Source organism: Aplidium turbinatum, chromosome 7, assembly GCF_918807975.1.
Source record: "Aplidium turbinatum chromosome 7, kaAplTurb1.1, whole genome shotgun sequence".
NCBI lineage: Eukaryota > Metazoa > Chordata > Ascidiacea > Aplousobranchia > Polyclinidae > Aplidium > Aplidium turbinatum.
Genome location: NC_137478.1, coordinates 10,973,756 through 10,994,509, shown reverse-complemented (window position 1 = coordinate 10,994,509; position 20,754 = coordinate 10,973,756). Strand labels below are relative to the sequence as shown.

The following is a 20,754-nucleotide window of genomic DNA, read 5'->3' as shown; positions in this document are numbered from 1 at the left end:
AAAAATTACCACCTCTGTACTGTAGCAAATTACAGCAGCATCATTCATTGTTACTACAATCAAAACTTTTAAACAAGCACACAGGTGTAAAATTAACTTAATTTTCTGTTCATTCTGTCTGGTTTTTGAAAGAATTTATTTAAAATGCTCAATTTACGTGCGTCATTTGCTCATTGCGTTATACCCAGGTAATAAAAGTGGCACGAGTAGCCTACTAGTGCAGGTATCTAACAATGTGTGAATGTACTTATAAACTTACATATCAATATTTTTTTGCAGGACCATGACGCTGCAGCAGAAGGTTTGGCAGAGCAGACATCTTCCCTTCAAAAAGATATTGAGGCTCGCAATACATACCAAGAAAACTTGAAGGAATTAAATAAAGTCGCCGGCCATAGACCTAGATCAACATTAGTTCTAGGTATACCACTTTTCTTATGTTGTGTAGCCTAACTTGTAAGAGAAGTAATTTTACTGCACAACAAACAAAAGATCAACAATAAAGTAATCAAAACACAATATTTAGATGCAGGCATATAGGGCGAGGCGCATGCCAGGTGGGAACCCACACTGAAGTGTCATCACTGGGCACCAGAGGTGGGCAGCAGCGTGCTACTTTTTTGGTAGTGGAAAGGTGTTACATGTTTTTCAGTCGCACTCCTGCTACTTTCCAATTTAAAGTAAAGAAAAATGACTTTTGGGGGGATTTTTTATGGAATTAATGCGTGAAAAAATCAAAGCAGAAATCGCTCTACTCTTGCTGGAAACAACAAGCCATGTTGATACTGACAAGAGTTTCACTAACACCAGTCACAACTCCAAGAATAAATTTTTCAGTGTATTGGTGCCATCGCATGAAACGTCGGTATGGAAACAAAGGTCAATTGTGGACAGACGTAGACTGTTAGCAAGTCCTAGTGCCGATTTTCAACGTCTTTTCATCAAATATGTGCTAACTAAATAACTAAATGCTTCTTGTGTCAGTTTAAGTCAAGGCAAAAGTAGCAGGAGAAGTAGTTGGTAGTGCATGCCAGTTTTAAGTTTAGCCTGAGTAGCAGGTAGCGCTCTACTTTTAAAGCAGCAGATGCCGGGCTAGTTCAGAGAAGGGGGTGTGCACTGCACCCTTTGGCTGCAAAGCGAAAACATATGCTCCAAAGCAGGCTTTGGTTTCTAGCCCATTCCACGAATGCCACGGTTTCTAGCCCAGCCCATTCCACGAATGCATGTTAATCAAATAAATCTGGCAAACTTTTAATCGCACTGCCGTAAGTCTGTTTTTGGAACTTTTGATGATCATCTTAACTCTGCGTATCCTATCCAGACATGCTCTACTTTAACAAAGTGTGTTGGCTAAGCAAGGGCTGCATGCTCAAACCATTTTGTGACCTGAGGGTAGAAGTCATACGTATTTTTGAAAATTACAGGGCAACCAATTCATGAAATGGAAAACTAAAGTCGGTTGTGTGATCTAGTTTTCTTGGATAATATAGCTACACACCTAAATGACCTCAACATGAAGCTGCAGCAAACAGCGGAATGGCCCATTTCGGAGAAATCTCAATTCGGAGACAGCCTTTTGAAGAGACAACCGATTTGGTGATTTCTTGAATATCCAGCGGTGACTTCTGTTTATTTAGAGAATTTGTACAGTTCCTCTGCCATGATAAAGTAACATTATGAGAGTATTGAAGGAACGAATCAAAGGAATGCCTGGTCATGTAATGCTGAAACCCAAGATTATTCTAAACTGCCACTAGATTTTAACTTAATTGATTGTGATCATCAACCGCTGTTAGACAAGTTTTTTTTTTGCTGAGACTTTTTCACTGAAACTTTGTTTGAATAACCTCTATTATATTATAATTCTTTTGAAGATATAGATGCCACTGTGGGATTTTAGAAATCTCTAAAACAGGCTGTCTCCTAATTGGAATATACACTTATACAGGATATCTCCCAATTGGAGTGTCTGAATAGTCCCAAATCGAGCAAACTGGCCAGCCAGTACTCTATGCTAATGGCATGTATGGGCTCATAAAAGCAATTCAGAACAAGTTTTTATGGTACCGTAGGGTTAGTCAATGAGAAATGCAAGTTTGCCTCGCTGTCTAATCCAGATACGCATATTTAGCCTGTCTGTATCAAAGGTTGCACACCCCTGGGCTAGAGAATGCCTTGCGGACGAAGCAATCACAACAGTGCCTAACCATTCAAATTGTGCTCTGATAGTAATGATTGTGATGTCCTCATCGATTTTAGCTACCTGCAGTAGAAGGTGGTTTGGTTGAACTAGATTCCCTGAATGCTCTAATGTTACACTTTTTGCCATTTTAAATTTAAGTATTATGCACTTGCTAATGTTGCTACAGTATATATACATCCGATATGTCATGAAGTTTGCTTTGGTATCTTAAATATTGTGAAGATAAGCCATTGGTATTTTTTTACTTTTTCAAACATATCGTACTCGCTATTTTTATTTGTGCTTTCAACATATTTTCCAAGGTTATTTCATTGAATCATATGAACAAGTACAGAATTAACTTGTATCCTATTGTGCGCCCTTTTCATGCACAGATGAGGAATAGTGCTACTGCTGCATGGTAAAGAAGTGTTAATATGTTACAATTATCACAAACTCTCCCTCAGGTATTCAACAAGAAAACTGTGAGATTCGTTCACTTCAGAATGAGAATGAAGAATTAAGACAAAGCTTGAGTGATCATCAAAACGCTCTGGAGTTAATCATGACTAAGTACAGGCACCAAATGGTGCAGTTTATGAATAACAAAAAGTATGTACCTGTATTGATTTTATATTTGTTTCAACAGTTTCTATGACTACTTATTCGGTTCCACTGGTCAGGGTACTTTTATTGTATAATGACTAAGATAATAGGATTAAGTTAATTTTTGCTCTGGTCCACCATTACCCAATCAAACTACCTTCGTCCTTACATTCATGGCTTTTTTGAGTGCTTTTAGAATGACCTAATTTCTGCGACACTGATTCATATATTTAATAATATGAATAGAGCTTAAATTTCGTGTACAACATAGGAAATCAGTAGCAACTGTCAAGGTTAGGGGAAGGCGGGACAAAACGGATATGTAAACTTTAAAGTGTTCTATTGGAACACTATTTATTTATTATAGTTACTTCGAATGGTCGATGCTGGGGCGATGTCAAATGAAGAATTGCACAAGGGTCATTCCATGTCAACTCAACAGGGTGTGCAAGCTCGACCCTCTTAGATTTTTTTGAAATTCACACTTAAGTTTCATATTGATGTATAATGAACACAAAAAAAAATTCAGCTCATTATCTCAAGACGTTTAGAAATTACAGCCCTTCAAAGTCACCAAGGTCCCTCAAAATGCGTTCGCATGTAAATTTTCCTCCATGTTTGGGTCTTCACAACTTTTCATGTAAAGCATTTACAAATCTGAAATTTGGTATTCTGATTAAGAAGCAGCCCTAGTTTTCATATCTACCATCGAAATTGCTAATTTCAAATTAGTTTTAGATATAGAACCTTTCAAAAATTGAAATTTTTTACATTTGAAAAAATTACATCAATTTTTGATGTCCGCTATCTCCCAAACCAATAGTCCCAGAACTACCATTTTGCATATTATTATTTTATACTAGTTGGTAATTAACCCCCATGAGACTTACACTAAAAAAATGTGAAATTATTGAAGTTTGGAGGGTGCAAAGATGAAGCGCGAGCAAAAAAGCGCAAAATGCGCCATCTTGTGGTTAATATTTGACCCTGTGGACAGTCATTCAGGAAGTTGAAACTTTCAGAAAAAAATCTTCTTTGCCTAAGCTGTAAACAGTTCAAGTTTCAAATATGTAACCCAACTCCTTCAATAGTAAATGCAGCTGTGAAATCATGAGTTTGACCATCACATGCAAAAGTCTTGGGGGTGTGAGGTAGTGTGGCTTACTTGGCAAACATGAAAATGTTTTGAATTTTGCTGAGGACACCCTTTTAAATTGTGAAGTTGTCAGAAAAAATAACTCCTTCAAAACATTTTTGAATTTGAAATTGATTTAGGGGTGGCCCTCTCCCCCTGAAGTTCTGCGCCCTCCCCCAAAATACCAAATCTTCATATCTCAAAAACTGCTGGAGCTAGAGATACAGTTTTTGTGTCAAAAGATGCAGAAAACATGATTTCCTATCTGCTTTCTGAACAGTGATTGTGTCTATCTTGAGTAGAAAAGCAGTTATTTAAAAAAAAACTTGTTTTGGGTATTCTAGCACAAAACAGCTCTGAACAAGTATTGTGGTCCAAGCTATTCAATACACAAAGTTCATAAACTAACTTGTATATAACTGGTTAGTTTCAAGATAAACATGAAACTAAACAAACAAGCAAGCAAACAAAGAAAAAAAAGTCAAATGAATCAGTAATAGGTCACAACTCGCAGCTATAACTAAGTCAAAACAGGAGAGTTGTATTGTTTCATGTTTTTGTGAATCTGTGCTATTTACTGTTGACTTTTTAAGATCATAGCATGCATAACCATCACAACGGGTAGATGGCTTTTCCGTGTTTCAGCATAATTATCTTTAAATGCCTTGCTCAATAGCACATTGAGCTGGTAACAGTAAAATAAAGCAGCACTAACACAACAAAGCAAGTATGGTACTGTAGTTAGCAAAGCACATTCAACAGTATGAGGCAAAGAATATTGCACAGCAAAATAATATAACTCCATAAGTGTACAGGATATATTTGCCACAGGACATCCCCGGCCAGGAATAAAAAAAAAACAAATTAACACTGAGATTTGCAAGTCAGAACATCTTACATAAGATTTAAACACTGGAAGTAAAGTAACGGACACAAAAGATTGTGGCAAGTCATTACAATTCATTTGCAGTGTGATGGCAAAATAATCATAATTCGATCATAGTCCATTGTGTTTAATCTGTACTGTCTGCCACCATGCCCTTGCAACTGTAGAGGACTTATTATACACAAAATATCCAGGAATGGAACCCAATACTCATTCGTGAGTTGTGAGAGCATCTTCTGATGTGATGCTGCTACTACCTATTGCTGATTCATTTGTTTTTTTTTCTTTGTTTGCTTGCTTGTTTGTTTAGTTTCATTTTTACCTTGAAACTAACCAGCTATACAAGTTAGTTTATGAACTTTGTGCATTGAATAACTTGGACCAAAATACTTGTTCAGCGCTGCTTTGTGCTGGAATACCCGAAACAGGTTTTTTGAAATAACTGCTTTTCTACTCAAGATAGACACAATCACTGTTCAGAAAGCAGATAGGAAATCATGTTTTCTGCATCTTTTGACACAAAAACTGTATCTCTAGCTCCAGCAGTTTTTGAGATATGAAGATTTGGTATTTTGGGGGAGGGCGCAGAACTTCAGGGGGAGAGGGCCACCCCTAAATCAATTTCAAATTCAAAAATGTTTTGAAGGAGTTATTTTTTCTGACAACTTCACAATTTAAAAGGGTGTCCTCAGCAAAATTCAAAACATTTTCATGTTTGCCAAGTAAGCCACATTACCTCACACCCCCAAGACTTTTGCATGTGATGGTCAAACTCATGATTTCACAGCTGCATTTACTATTGAAGGAGTTGGGTTACATATTTGAAACTTGAACTGTTTACAGCTTAGGCAAAGAAGATTTTTTTCTGAAAGTTTCAACTTCCTGAATGACTGTCCACAGGGTCAAATATTAACCACAAGATGGCGCATTTTGCGCTTTTTTGCTCGCCCTTCATCTTTGCACCCTCCAAACTTCAATAATTTCACATTTTTTTAGTGTAAGTCTCATGGGGGTTAATTACCAACTAGTATAAAATAATAATATGCAAAATGGTAGTTCTGGGACTATTGGTTTGGGAGATAGCGGACATCAAAAATTGATGGAATTTTTTCAAATGTAAAAAATTTCAATTTTTGAAAGGTTCTATATCTAAAACTAATTTGAAATTAGCAATTTCGATGGTAGATATGAAAACTAGGGCTGCTTCTTAATCAGAATACCAAATTTCAGATTTGTAAATGCTTTACATGAAAAGTTGTAAAGACCCAAACATGGAGGAAAATTTACATGCGAACGCATTTTGAGGGACCTTGGTGACTTTGAAGGGCTGTAATTTCTAAACGTCTTGAGATAATGAGCTAGCTGAAATTTTTTTTGTGTTCATTATACATCAATATGAAACTTAAGTGTGAATTTCAAGAAAATCTAAGAGGGTCGAGCTTGCACTTTTCCAAAAACCTGTTGAGTTGACATGGAATGACCCACAATTTAAACAAGCTTTCATCAAAATGGCCAAAATACTGAAATCTTAACCCAATCTCTCCAAACACTAGAATAAGAATTTTACAGGTGTACGTTTGGTCAGTCCTGCTATATGGCTGTTAATGCTGGACTATATTCCCGCATATAGATCAGAAGATTAACAGTGCTGAAATTTGATTCATATGGAGAATGATGGGAGTTAAGTTGATTGATAAGGTCTCTAACGAAGAACTGTGGAGACGCTCTGGGTGTACCCCTGGCGTCTCCATTAAAACTGTCAAAAATGGGAAATGGCATTTATCGGGCATGTCTACTGCTAGCGCAGAACTGAGCATTCAGTAATAATGGGCAATTGCGTTTGGAAACTTTTAAAAATCTTTTAACATGGACAAACAAGGGTTTTGTAAATTTAGTAAGAACAATGAACGATCGATCGTTGTAGAGACTCACGGTAGCCAATGCCTTATTCAGGCAGTGCCGATGATGATTGGAACAAACAAATCAGATGTCATGGACCGATGGGGTTTTTGAACTAACGTGTCACGAAACAGCAACTTCCCAGAGTATAAAATTTAATGGATTTTTCTATTGATTTACAAAAAATGATTTTATTTTAGATGGCTTGTAGGTTATATTGTTAAATACTTATCAAGTTCAAACAAATTTTTGGGAACTTGTATCAGGTCAGGTTTGGTAGCTGGTAAATGTATTGTAGATAAAGCTTTCGTCGCCGAAACAGCTTCTTCGGTATTCTTAGTTATTCAAATAGAATGAAACTAGCTGTTTGTCAAACAACGTTTGACAAATGCATTTTTTCTGTTTACAGGTCTCCAAAACAGACTAACTATCTGTTTGAAAACAATTTTCATGCTAAAAAACTACTGTTTCCTTTAGGCCGTGTTGCAAGTGACGTCGATATGTCCATTTTGTTCCCAAACAAGCTCCACAAGAAAGTCTGTAATTATAAGCAAAAATAAAATATACAGAAAGCTCATTTTCGGAGGATAGTGATCCATTGTCACTAGTGTTCAAAACTAAAAGAGACGCTGAAAATTTTCAATAAACACTTTAATGTCATCCCATTAAAGTGTACAAGTTTTATACTAAATAGCTGAGAAAACTATTGCAACCTCTTTGCCGCCGAATGTGGCACGAAGGTTTCCATGTTTTTGTGTGGAATATTCATTTATGTCGTTTTAGAAGATAGAGAAAAAAAAGTGTTATTTCTATCTATGATATAGTTTTTTCAAAACAGCAAATGTCCATTTTGCCCAGCCTTCCCCATTTCCGTTGCAAAGGTCAAGGCTCGTTGATTTTAGTATGTTGTCATTTTTTGGTTGAAGTTGCTAATGACATCACCGGGATTTTTTTAATTTTTGACCTTTTTGTGACTTCCTTAGATATATATATTTAATTAGGGTTAAATAATAAATACTATTACTACTACAACAAGTGCTCAATGCCAAGCAAAAAAGCCAAGTAGAGCAAATTACATCAAATATAGGTATTACTTTCTAAAACCTCAACACCCTGTTTCACCCTAAAAGGGGGATCATCAGAAGGTCCTTATTCAAATAGAATCTATTTCTATTTGAATAAGGACGTTCTGATGATCCCCCTTTTAGAGTGAAACAGGCTGTAGAGATTTTAGAAAGTAATAACTATATTTGATTTAATCAGAATTAGGTACGTAATCAAATATTTGTTCTTTACAAGTCCTTCTGAAGCAGTTTACTAGTGACCAATATATAATATATATTGTTCAGCTTGTTACAAGTATTTCCCTCGGATGGTACATTCAATACTGAAGAAAAGGACGATTTAATCAAAACCCAAATGCTCATGGATAAAGTAAGTTGGTTGCTCCTTGTCATAAATTGTTGACCACTGAGGTGGTTGGCTTTGTTAAGAGCTTGCAGAATAGGAGTGAACATAGGCGTCGAAATAGGGTGGGCCTGGTGGGCTGCGCCCACCCTGCCGTGAAACGAGGGTGGGCAAAGTATGTTTCGCCCACCCTTTTATTATGACACTTATGAAGTGTTTGTTACAATTATTTCCGTTTTTGTTAAACGCTGAATTATCCAACCAACTTCTGCAGCGCAACTTCTTGTTTTACGGAATTTACGCTATGTCTCTCGCTAGGTATCCGACAAAACAAAGCAATTCCGCAACAACGCTGCGGGGTCATTCCATGTCAAGTGATCCAGACCATGTAACCCACCCTCTCAGATTTTAATGAAAATTCACACACTGATAAAACTTTTCTTCCTGATTTCAAAAAACTATTTTTTTTTTTAAATCGGTCAACTAAAACAAAAGTTACGGCCACTTAAAGTTGACTGCTTTTTGTGATCGCTGAAGCGTAAAATCCATTTCACTTTCACAAGTTTAACTATAGGAAGATATTTCTCAGCTGGTAAGAAATTGTACTGATTGATATTTTCAGGTATTTCTTTCTATCTCTTACCAGGAAAAAGACTTGGAAAGGTTCAATGACGTAGTTTAATGGGTCAAACCGAAAAGCAGTCAATTAAATTCACGGATAGTTCTACTGGTGAAATGATATATAAAAACGCTTGAAGGACTCCAACGAACGGCTTCTCAAATAACTCTAATTTCTGCATCAACTATACCAATTCACAACTCATAGCACAACTCTCATAATCAACTCGTAACAATCACCATAATAATAATCTCAGAATCTCAGAATCTCAGAATAAACATTACACAAACTACACCACTATTTATAGTTGGCTGTTCAGTCCAATAACTTCGAAAAGGTTACATCATAAAGAACCATCGTTCGGTCACGTAGCATTTAAATTGTCAACAAGCAGAAGCTTATAGAAGGTCACGTAGGGAAAATGATTCCAGAAAACACGTTACATAATACAGATTTCGTCATCAGAGGTTACTTCAGGTCATAACCGACAATAACACAACGCACCAGAATTCCATAATGAAAATAGCACATTCGCTGAAGATACAAAGCAAGCCATCGCGAAGCATTGCACCTTGATTGTGACATACGCCCCCCCTTAGAATATTGTTGCAAACAATATAACAACACAATCAATACAAAACACACCATAAAACAATTAATTACTCAATAATCAGTTCTCATAAATCTATCGTTGCATGATCTACCAACGATAGCTTTTCTCAAAACAATAGTCACGTTTTCTGCGAAAGTCTCCAACGTCCTCAGCAACTTCAGTGCATCGGCGAGCAAGATGACCCATCTTCCTACATCGGAAACATCTCCTCTCCGAACAGTCCTTGGCGAGATGACCTTCTTTATGACAATTATAGCAAGCCTTTTCATCAAAAGGGCAGCTCCTGGCTATGTGTCCAATCTCTCCACATCGGTAGCAGTGGTTGTCACGGCAACGTCTGTTTTCCGAATGTCCGCCGTCAGCAACGCATTCCCTGGCGAAGTGTCCGCGTCTACCGCATCTATAGCAAACTCCAAATGGTCGTTGCCTGCCTCTTCTCCTCGGTTCTTCGCGCTCGTAACATCCGTCATCGTGAGATCGTTGCTGATTATCTGCAGAACAATCTCGAGCAAAGTGACCATTCTTGCCACAAGAATAACAAGTAACTTCAGAATTTCTCTCAATAACATTTCCGATTATCAGATCAACTAAAGAGTTTTGTAAACATAACGCTTTCACAGTCCCACTACAATACGGAGTTTCGATAGATATCATCGCTAACGGTCCTTGGATTGAAGTGGTATCTATTTTTGTCACATGGCCAGTTTTTCCCGTTAATTGACTGTCTTTAACCAAATCTCTCCTCACTATTATACCAGTAGAACCAGAATCACGTAAAACTTTTACCTTTTTGTCTCCAACTTTCCCATCCACTACTGGCAGGTGATCTTCAGGTATTATTTTTCCGCAAACATCTTCATCCGGATTCTCCTCGTCAAGCGTGAGTTCAGGAATCATTAACGCACAACCGCATCGATAAACGTCCGTGTCTTTATCTTTTCCAGACTGATTAGGTAAGGAAAACGACTTGTCCTTGCATTCCTTCGCTTCGTGTCCTTGCCTATTGCAACGATTGCACCACTTCCTCGATTCCTGATGATTTCTGTTAGTCTTCTTCCGGCAGTTAACAGACTTGTGACCTAAGCCATTACAATTAAAACAACGTACTTCTCTTGGAACAGCACCTCCTTTAGAATTATTTGTTTGCTCCTCGTCATTATCGCATGACAACGTTTCTTCAGTCGACAACTTCTCATCATGAGCAACTAAGTACTGTTCTGCCACACTGGCTATTTCTTCTAGATTCTTCGGACTTCTCTCCATTAAATAAACAGACAGATCTTTTGAACATGAATCTGTGAATTGTTCCTTAACTATAAGGTTTGCCAATCCGTCCAATGATTGTTCGGCCCCCGAAAGTTCAAACCATTTTAACAAAAGGTTTCTTAAACGTTCAATAAATTGACCTGGGCTTTCGTGTTTTTCAGGCTTTGCCTCACGGAATCTTTGACGGTATCCATGCTCGGTAAAATTGTATCGCTTTAACAGAGCTAACTTCAATCTGTCGTAGTTCATGGCTTCTTCTTGCGAAAGTCTTGAATATACATCAAGAGCTTGTCCCGATAGTAACATGCTTAGCTGGGTAGCCCACGTCGACTTCTCCAATTTGGCTATTGTAGCATATCTTTCAAATCTTAACAAATAACTATCCAACTCATCTTTTTCTTCAACAAATGATGGCAAATCTGGACGTCTAACTTGCGCCATAATAACATCTCGAGCATTATCATTAGTAGAATTAGATCGCTCACCAATGTCCAGCTTTTGTCTTTCTAATTCAAGTTTTAACTTTTCCAATTCATATTGCGCTCTTCTTTCTTCAGCTTCTGCTTCGCGCTGCGCTTGTTTCTCTTCAGCTTCTCGTTGAGCTTGTTTCTCTTCAGCTTCTCGTTGAGCTTGTTTTTCTTCAGCTTCAGCTTCGCGCTGCGCCCGCTTCTCCTCTGCTTCGCGCTGCGCCCGCTTCTCCTCTGCTTCAGCTTCAAGTTGTGCTCGCTTTTCCTCAGCTTCAAGTTGTGCTCGCTTTTCCTCAGCTTCAAATTGTGCTCGCTTTTCCTCAGCTTCAAAGTGTGCTCGCTTTTCTTCAGCTTCAAGTTCTGCTTTCCTTATTTCACGAGCAGCTCTTCTATCTTCTCTTTCGTCAGCTTCTCGCTGAGCTTTTTGGTCCATTATCTTGTGATACTCTTCCATCACAAACTGAGACTTCTCATTACCAGTCAGCCCCATTCGTTCAGCCATGCTCCCTAAGTCTTCAATCATCTCATGTTTGACAGTATCCGCCATTTTGACATTAATTTATTATTCAATAAATCTTCGGTATTATTCGGTTTTTCGGTTAAATTTTTTCGGTTTATTCCCGGACGAGCCCCCAGAATGTCACGATTTCTTTCTATCTCTTACCAGGAAAAAGACTTGGAAAGGTTCAATGACGTAGTTTAATGGGTCAAACCGAAAAGCAGTCAATTAAATTCACGGATAGTTCTACTGGTGAAATGATATATAAAAACGCTTGAAGGACTCCAACGAACGGCTTCTCAAATAACTCTAATTTCTGCATCAACTATACCAATTCACAACTCATAGCACAACTCTCATAATCAACTCGTAACAATCACCATAATAATAATCTCAGAATCTCAGAATCTCAGAATCTCAGAATAAACATTACACAAACTACACCACTATTTATAGTTGGCTGTTCAGTCCAATAACTTCGAAAAGGTTACATCATAAAGAACCATCGTTCGGTCACGTAGCATTTAAATTGTCAACAAGCAGAAGCTTATAGAAGGTCACGTAGGGAAAATGATTCCAGAAAACACGTTACATAATACAGATTTCGTCATCAGAGGTTACTTCAGGTCATAACCGACAATAACACAACGCACCAGAATTCCATAATGAAAATAGCACATTCGCTGAAGATACAAAGCAAGCCATCGCGAAGCATTGCACCTTGATTGTGACAGTAGGACATATACTTCTTAAGCCATATCAATCAAAACTAAAGCTCTTGACCATCACCTTTGACCTTTAACCTCATGTTTATTAGTAGCCCCAATTGTGCTCAATCATGCGGAACATAATTTTTGATCATAAATAACTCATGGTGCTCACTAGTTACAATCACATGCAATGCATCATTTTAAAGGTATTTTCAAGGAGAATTGAGATCAGAAATAAAATTAATGGCTTATTGAGTATTTCACCTCACAAAGTGAAAACAAAAGCTTGTGTCTGAAAATCAGTACTATTTTTAACTGCAAGTGTGCTATACCAAGTTCCCCTAATGATGTTTTGTATATTTATAATTTAAAATAGGCTCATTAACTATTATAATTGAAGAAGATTGTGCCAAACAATGCAAAACCACCCTCCACACCTCCAAGACACCCATTTGAATGCCCCAAGCCCCCAACTTCCCTGGACACAACCACCCTATGGACAAATCCCACAAAAGCGACCGAGCTTGTGGCTGTGTGGGGGAGGCCATGGCTTGACCACTAAACAACTTGGAATGGCTCCTCCTCAATGACTTTGAGGGAGAGGAGCCAACAACATGATTGTGCCAAAAAGTTATGTTTTTAAACTAATATGGGTCCTGCTACTTAAATATTTTAAGTCATAGATCCATCTGAGTAACAATGATAAATTCTAAATTCCAGAACAACATTTTATCACTTCGAGTACATACTCTTTCTTGACCTATTTTTCCACAACAAAACTAACACATCAAAAATACCATACAACAATACACTGAATAATAACATAAGAGTTCACAAATGGTTATCTAAGGGTTGGAATCGGGTAATTGGACAGCAAAATAACAATTAAATATATATAAAGATTAAGAAATATGGAAAGAGACTCAGTTAGAACATCTTGTAATGCAGGCATATATGAAGACACATACTGCACATATGCATATAAGTTGCATGTGTGCATACATACACTACCTGCCATTGATGGTCCGCTATATACATACATATGATGTAACTGACTTGTTTGCTGAACTATTTCATAGCCAGTATTTCACTCTGATTATATCATTGAGCACTCTAAATCTACCGTATTGGCAATCATGCCAGATATATTATATATATATATATACATCACAAAGTGAAACAGATCACATTATAGATTCATATTTTGTTCTCTGCTGTTGGTTTCGCCCTTAGGGGCTCATCAGAAGAAATGCTAAAAAAAGGAGAATTTAATTATATAAATATGAATCTATAATGTGATCGGATCCACTTTGTGATATTATGCTCTGACTCTGGTCATCGAGCACTCTCATATAGTCGTTGAGGCAAGATTCACCATGGTATATATATTATAATTATATTATTATATTATATTTCTATTTGAATAAGACCTTCTGATGATTCGTTAGGTGAAATAATTTGTAAAGGCTTCAGATAGTAATAACTATATTTGATTTAATTCGCTCTGCTTTGCCTTTTTGCTTAGCATTGAGCACTTTTTGTAGTATTAATAGTTTTTATTATTATTATATATGTATTGTACAGCGGTGAATCTTGCTTATACACGTATAATACCTACTGAAATACATATACCATAGTCTTATAGTTTACCCCACACATATAAATCAAACAATGAATATTAAAAGATTAAATTATTTGATACAAGCATCTAACTAATACAACGATACTAGAATTGATACAGAATATTCTAGACTAGATTGTGACTCAAATTAGTACATATCAGTTTTTGATTAAGTCTTTGAAGCTGTCTAACCTCAAGGCATGCACATTGTTTTTTATCAAACAACACAAGAAAACACAAGAACTTAGTGTTTAGTAATTCAAGAGCAATCAACAATAAATAGGGGAGCAATAAAAGTTAGCATTATAATTTTCAAGCAATGCAACAAGAATCCTTAAATTAAATATGATAATGACAAATATTGGTACATTGGCATAGTACAACAGGTTGACAAAACAAATGAAGATATTTTCTTAGAATTTATGTATCCCAGACCATCATCTTCATCTCCCAATACGTGTATAAGCAAGATTCACCGCTGTATGTATATAATTATATATACCAGGGCTACTCAACTAATTTTAGCAATGGTCCATTTTGACAAGTTGAATATTTTTGCGGTCCGGTGAATATTTCACATGCAACCACGACAAATTAAACAACCAGTACGAGCACCGAAACACTTTTCAGGTAGTATGTAACACGACTTGGATTTTTGTCTGATACAAACAAAGAAATAAAAAAGGAAAGAATGTATTGTGTTTCTTTGTAGTGTAACTGTGTGGATCGCACATCAGAGAAAATGGCAAAGCGTTGGGGGGTCTGGAGGCGAAGCCCCAGCTCCTTGGATAATCACAAAAAAATGCTTTTGTGATTATGAGTTGAGTAGCCCTGATATATACCATGGTGAATCTTGCCTTAACGAATATGAGTCAGAGCATAATATCACAAAGTGGATCCGATCACATTATAGATTCATATTTATACAATTAAGTTCTCCTTAGGAGCAAAATGGTTGGAACGCCTGGTTAATCTAATCAACATTTATAACACTGAAGATGAAGACAGTATAGTTTTCGAAACGTTTGTTTGCTGAACATGAGTTTAGTATCTACATTTTGGGCTCTTTATTTTTTGATTAAGTTCTCCTTCTTTTAGCATTTCTTCTGATGAGTCCCCAAGGGCGAAACCAACAGTAGAGAACAAAATATGAATCTATAATGTGATCTGTTTCACTTTGTGGAGCGAAATACTGTATAGTTCAGCAAACAAGTCAGTTACATCATAGCTTGCATCATTCGCAAACAACTGCGTGATGCAAGCCTGACATACATCGGTATGTCAACAAGACATTTATCGACTAGAGGTGGGAAACACCTCAATTTGAATTCTGTACAGAAAAACGCAATTAAAGATCACATTTTCTCATGTACAGAATGTCAAAACAACGTTTCTATCAAGCAATTTGAGATCATGTCCAGAGGCAGGTCTGAGTATCAAACTAAGATCTTGGAAGCCTTGTACATAAAACGTCACAATCCACTTTTGAACAGACAATTGTATGCTTGCGGCTCGTCTTTCTTCCTCTCTGTATTTTAAAATTAGTTTTTTCGCACCTTGCCTTTCTACCATATCATGTGATCTGTTTAACACCTTTTGATGCAGTCACCTTTGATTCTCGTGGAGCGCATCGTTGAGTTTGAGCTAGTCAGAAGTACTGTGCAGTTTTTGTATTTTCCTGTTTATAGATTTAGTTAACCATTGTATTTTATTCAGATGTAGTTAAGTTGTATGTACATTATTCCTGAAGAGGACATCTTGTGATGTCGAAAACGTTCGATATTTAATTGTTGCGTAGTTTTGTGTTTTTTGTAAATATAATAATCTTTAATATGTTAAACTTGATAACGTTGCTCGGCTTCGTATGCCTATGGTTCAACATGACAAACTCTCTACCGAAGCTGTATCAATTTAGAATTTATCATTGTTGCTCAGGTGGATCTATGGCTTAAAATATTTAAGTAGCAGGACCCATATTAGTTTAAAAACATAACTTTTTGGCACAATCATGTTGTTGGCTCCTCTCCCTCAAAGTCATTGAGGAGGAGCCATTCCAAGTTGTTTAGTGGTCAAGCCATGGCCTCCCCCACACAGCCACAAGCTCGGTCGCTTTTGTGGGATTTGTCCATAGGGTGGTTGTGTCCAGGGAAGTTGGGAGCTTGGGGCATTCAAATGGGTGTCTTGGAGGTGTGGAGGGTGGTTTTGCATTGTTTGGCACAATCTTCTTTAATTATAATATTTAATGAGCCTATTTTAAATTATAAATATACAAAACATCATTAGGGGAACTTGGCATAGCACACTTGCAATTAAAAATAGTACTGATTTTCAGACACAAGCTTTTGTTTTCACTTTGTGAGGTGAAATACTCAATAAGCCATTAATTTTATTTCTGATCTCAATTCTCCTTGAAAATACTTTTAAAATGATGCATTGCATGTGATTGTAACTAGTGAGCACCATGAGTTATTTATGATAAAAAATTATGTTTCGCATGATTGAGCACAATTGGGGCTACTAATAAACATGAGGTTAAAGGTCAAAGGTGATGGTCAAGAGCTTTAGTTATGATTGATATGGCTTAAGAAGTATATGTCCTACAATACCTGAAAATATCAATCAGTACAATTTCTTACGAGCTGAGAAATATCTTCCTATAGTTAAACTTGTGAAAGTGAAATGGATTTTACGCTTCAGCGATCACAAAAAGCAGTCAACTTTAAGTGGCCGTAACTTTTGTTTTAGTTGACCGATTTAAAAAAAAATTAGTTTTTTGAAATCAGGAAGAAAAGTTTTATCAGTGTGTGAATTTTCATTAAAATCTGAGAGGGTGGGTTACAAAATCCCATTTTTCTGGATCACTTGACATGGAATGACCCTGCGGTAAAAAAGGGCATTTGGGCACGATTTGATATCAAGCCAATACGCTGTAAAACCGCCGAACTCATCTCTCTCTCTTGGGACGTCGCACATTAAAAACCTGTCTAGAGCAGAAAGCCAAGACAAATAGAATCCGCGTGGCCTAGCTTTTCGTGATAATCGAAGTTGCGCTGACAAGACAGTGTGTCTGTACTTGAAACGCTAAATCGGATGCGCGCATTTACCGCACTCCTCTCTTCTAAAAGAACATGTCGTACGTTTCCTCTACATATTAAATATCGTCGCGGTTAGAAACAAAAATCAGCATCTGCAAACCATTTTCGGTACTCACTGCATTGTTGTTGCTACGGCAACTGCCACACGCTGGCAATGCCTGGTGAGAGAAAGCCACGTTTGATCTTCTCTCCGAATGATCTCACTTTCGTTACGTCACAATTAAACTTCAGTTCCGGATCAGCGTAAGGGAATATGAATATGACATCATAATGAACATGACAATAAAATAACCGATAAATAAAATAACCGCACAGTCAGCAGTCACCTGTCCGAACATTTTGCGGCAAATCCGAAGGCGCCACTGTAAAGATAACAGGTCATGAGTCACACGCTTTTTAGGTCGCAATGGAAAACATAAAAGAAGTTTGTTTAGTTTAGCAGCGCTCATAAGATCGCAAGGCGCAAGAAAGCAAACATCCTATTAAAGCTTTATTGCTGCAGCGACGCTAAACGCAGTCTTTGTGAGAAAGACTAACCATTGCGCATTTGCGAATACACACATTCAATGAAATCTGTTTGAAAACTCTCGCCCACCCAGAATTCCTCTCTTCTAAGAAAAAATCGACGCCTATGGGAGTGAATATGTTGACTTCCGATGATAATGTTTCATAATTTTTATCCCATGTTTGTTTGGACAGTGGCACAACAATACTTTGCTTCCACTTCTCTGGCATTCCCTCTCCACCCGCCTTTTGGTAAAGTTGCAACAATACTTCAATCATTAGCTCTTGTCTGCTTTCATAATCGCTGCATTAATATTCGATGGACTGTCTGTTTTAAGCAGTTTTGTTTTCACCATTTCTTCATAGTAACCTTTTCCACATCCCCTCCTACCAGATTTATCTTTGTGATGTAATCTCATACATTCCCCTATATGGCATTTTTCTTACGCACCTTTCATACTTCTGCTTTGATTTTGGCGTGGAAATGCAACTTATTGTCTCTACTTGTAATACATCTTTCCCGATAGGCCTAAAATACCTTTTCTATTCATTGTTATTTGGTTTGTGAACCTGAACATTTTGTTTTGACTTCCCTCATTATAGTATTGGCATTCCCTCATTAAAGGCACACTCTTATACTTGTTATTCTCTTCTGACCTATTTTTATGCCACTGTTTGTATGCATCTTTTATTATGGGATTGCATGATTTGTTTCATCCTACCATCATTTATTATGTCTCCACCTTCCCTTCTCGCTTTTTTGTCTACATGCGTCGTCACAAGCTCCTTAGGATATCACAATTTTGGTAAAGAGGAGAATTTCTTGAACCACGAACAAATAAAACCTAACAACCACACGGCATTTAACATAATATAATAACACGAAAATAAACTAAAAATGACAAACGTTTTCGGCCATACTCATGTTAGTAACCAACTGATTGATGATCTACATAGCCTACATTCAAATTACAAAACTGATCTACATACACAAAATCGAAAAAAAGAAACGCATAAGAATGAAATGGCAAGGCAGAGGAGAGGCAAAATCACATGACGCTTAATTGCGCATGGAAAAAAAAACACATTATTGACGCAAAATTACGTGAAGACATTTAGCAGATAGGAGGCGCCTGCGGCGAACAAGTATGGCCGAAAATGTTTGTAATTTTTAGTTTATTTTCAGGTTATTTATTGTGTTAAGTGCCGTGTGGTTGTTAGATTTTATTTATCTCAGGATGTTGTCCTCAAATTAAACCCACAAGCCATGCGCACTATGGCCATAGGCTGTATGAATTTCTGAAAAATCAAAAAGTAAGCTAGTAAAATCTGTTCTATCGGCGTTTATGAATGTGCGCCGTCTTCCAAACGTTGAAGCCCATATTTCATGCAATAAAATATTTGAGTAGCTTACTCCTTCAGATAGCTTAGAGTAATACACTTCAAAATTGTAGAAAAGATTTTTGCGTTGTGAAAACTATCCCCAATAGTCAAGTCAATTTATTTTGTTTTAACGAAGAATTGAGTTGTTACTTTATTTTGTGTGCGTTTGTCATGTTTTTCGTTTTAGATCTACTTTGCTCCCCAAATAAAAAATTGATCAGAGTTTTTAACAGCAATTTTTTGTAACTTGCAGATATATGAGATGGCGGCAGTTATGCAAAAAGCTATCCATATGGACGACAGTTGCCACCAAGAACAGCAGGAGTATATTACAAAGTTAGAAGCGGAAAATAATGGCTTGAGAGACCTTTTACTGATCACCAACGGCCACCTTGGGTCACGTTTCACCTCCAAACAATGTCACGCGTCTGAAGGCGACTTTAGCTCCAATCGGGACACAGTTGTTGGAATAGAGACCTCAACAAAAAACGATTCACTTGCCAATGATCCATCGACGTTAGATGATTCTTTTGCGCGATGATCGTGCTTACAAATTTTGTGGTTTTTATTGGCCTCGAATCAATGTATAAAGAGTTCATTTATAAGCGGAATGCCAACTTGTGTAAGTAATGCCGCAGGAAGTATTTCGATGTTGAAGCAATTCTTCGAAACCCAAGTGCTTCTTAGTCTAAAGAGTAAAGACGTGACCATCTAATGTTTTGTAGAAAGAAGTTTTTGGAAGTGTACTTTGTGATCTGCTATTTCGCCGTTCTTTTGTTGCGATTATTGTATTGTATAGGCTATGTTTCTTGTTGACTAGGCTAATGTAAGTTACCACACTTTCGGAGTCTGATTTTGAAAATATTGTTTCTTGATAATTTTCGAGATTTTTTTTATCAGGAGACGAACCAAAATCATAATAATAAAAATTGATTGACGATTTTGAAAATTTCTCTTTGAAGATTCAGGTGTTGTGGCTTCAGATTCTGTTTTAGGCTGTCTAGGATGTTTCATTTTTTCACGATTTTTGAAATCAAAAATGCTTGGGGTCTAATCAGATCGGATTTTGGCCACAAACAGCCGATCCAAAATATTTTTACGATCGGACGACTTTTAGAGGGTGCGCGGCCCCCCAAAGTTTAAAAATTTGAAGCGTGGGAAAATTTGCAGGAAGTATGCGATATCTCGGTAACGGAAAGGGATAAGAAGACGTGTAAGGTGTCAACTTGTGCGGAATGGCCAACTTCCCATCTGCGCTTAATACATTTTGCTACCCTATCTGCAACGAAAAAAAGTTAATTGCAAAAAACTGTTTTTTCATATTTTTGATGTTTTGTTCTACAGAAGCAAAACCCTTGGAACCAGTAACTACAGTGATTACAAGTGATAGAGAGCAACAAACATGTGCTATGGCATAGGGTACAAGTGTGCATCGAATTTTACACAACAATTGGCTTAGAATACCGTCATCTCCTATCGCACAGTGTCTCTCACATGTAAACGTTTCAGCATAAGCTACCAACACAGAGTAATTAAACAAAACAGTTGACATTGACGTGGCTATGCAAATCAAGAGTCATACACCATGTGAACGTGAAGAAAATCATAAATTCAACAGTATGTACAATACTTGCGGGCTAGAGGTACTCAAACTCAGCTTCAGCAACAGGGATCCCCAGTCATGACCAGTGAAAGCAAAACAAATAAGCAACATCATGTAGAACGAAAAATCGGGCATGTTACCCAAGAATAAAAATTACTGGCGGCATGTAACACTTAATGATTATTCTTCTGCATTGCTTAAATACGACCTCAGTCTAACATCAACTTTGCTTTGTTGATCAGAGTTGTCAATAATCTTC

At 37.1% G+C, this 20,754-nt stretch overlaps 1 protein-coding gene across 1 annotated transcript in view; it reads left to right on the top strand.

Moving 5' to 3' along the window:
* Positions 1-19,832, top strand: part of LOC145774482 (FGFR1 oncogene partner 2 homolog) — a 52,594-nt gene extending 32,762 nt beyond the window's left edge. The window contains exons 2-5 of the mRNA XM_082585738.1: positions 280-421; positions 2,650-2,794; positions 8,058-8,142; positions 19,146-19,832. Of these exons, the coding sequence (XP_082441864.1) occupies positions 280-421; positions 2,650-2,794; positions 8,058-8,142; positions 19,146-19,433 (660 nt within the window). The 3' untranslated portion in view covers positions 19,434-19,832. The remainder of the gene's footprint in view (positions 1-279; positions 422-2,649; positions 2,795-8,057; positions 8,143-19,145) is intronic.
* The last annotated feature ends 922 nt before the right edge of the window (positions 19,833-20,754 follow it).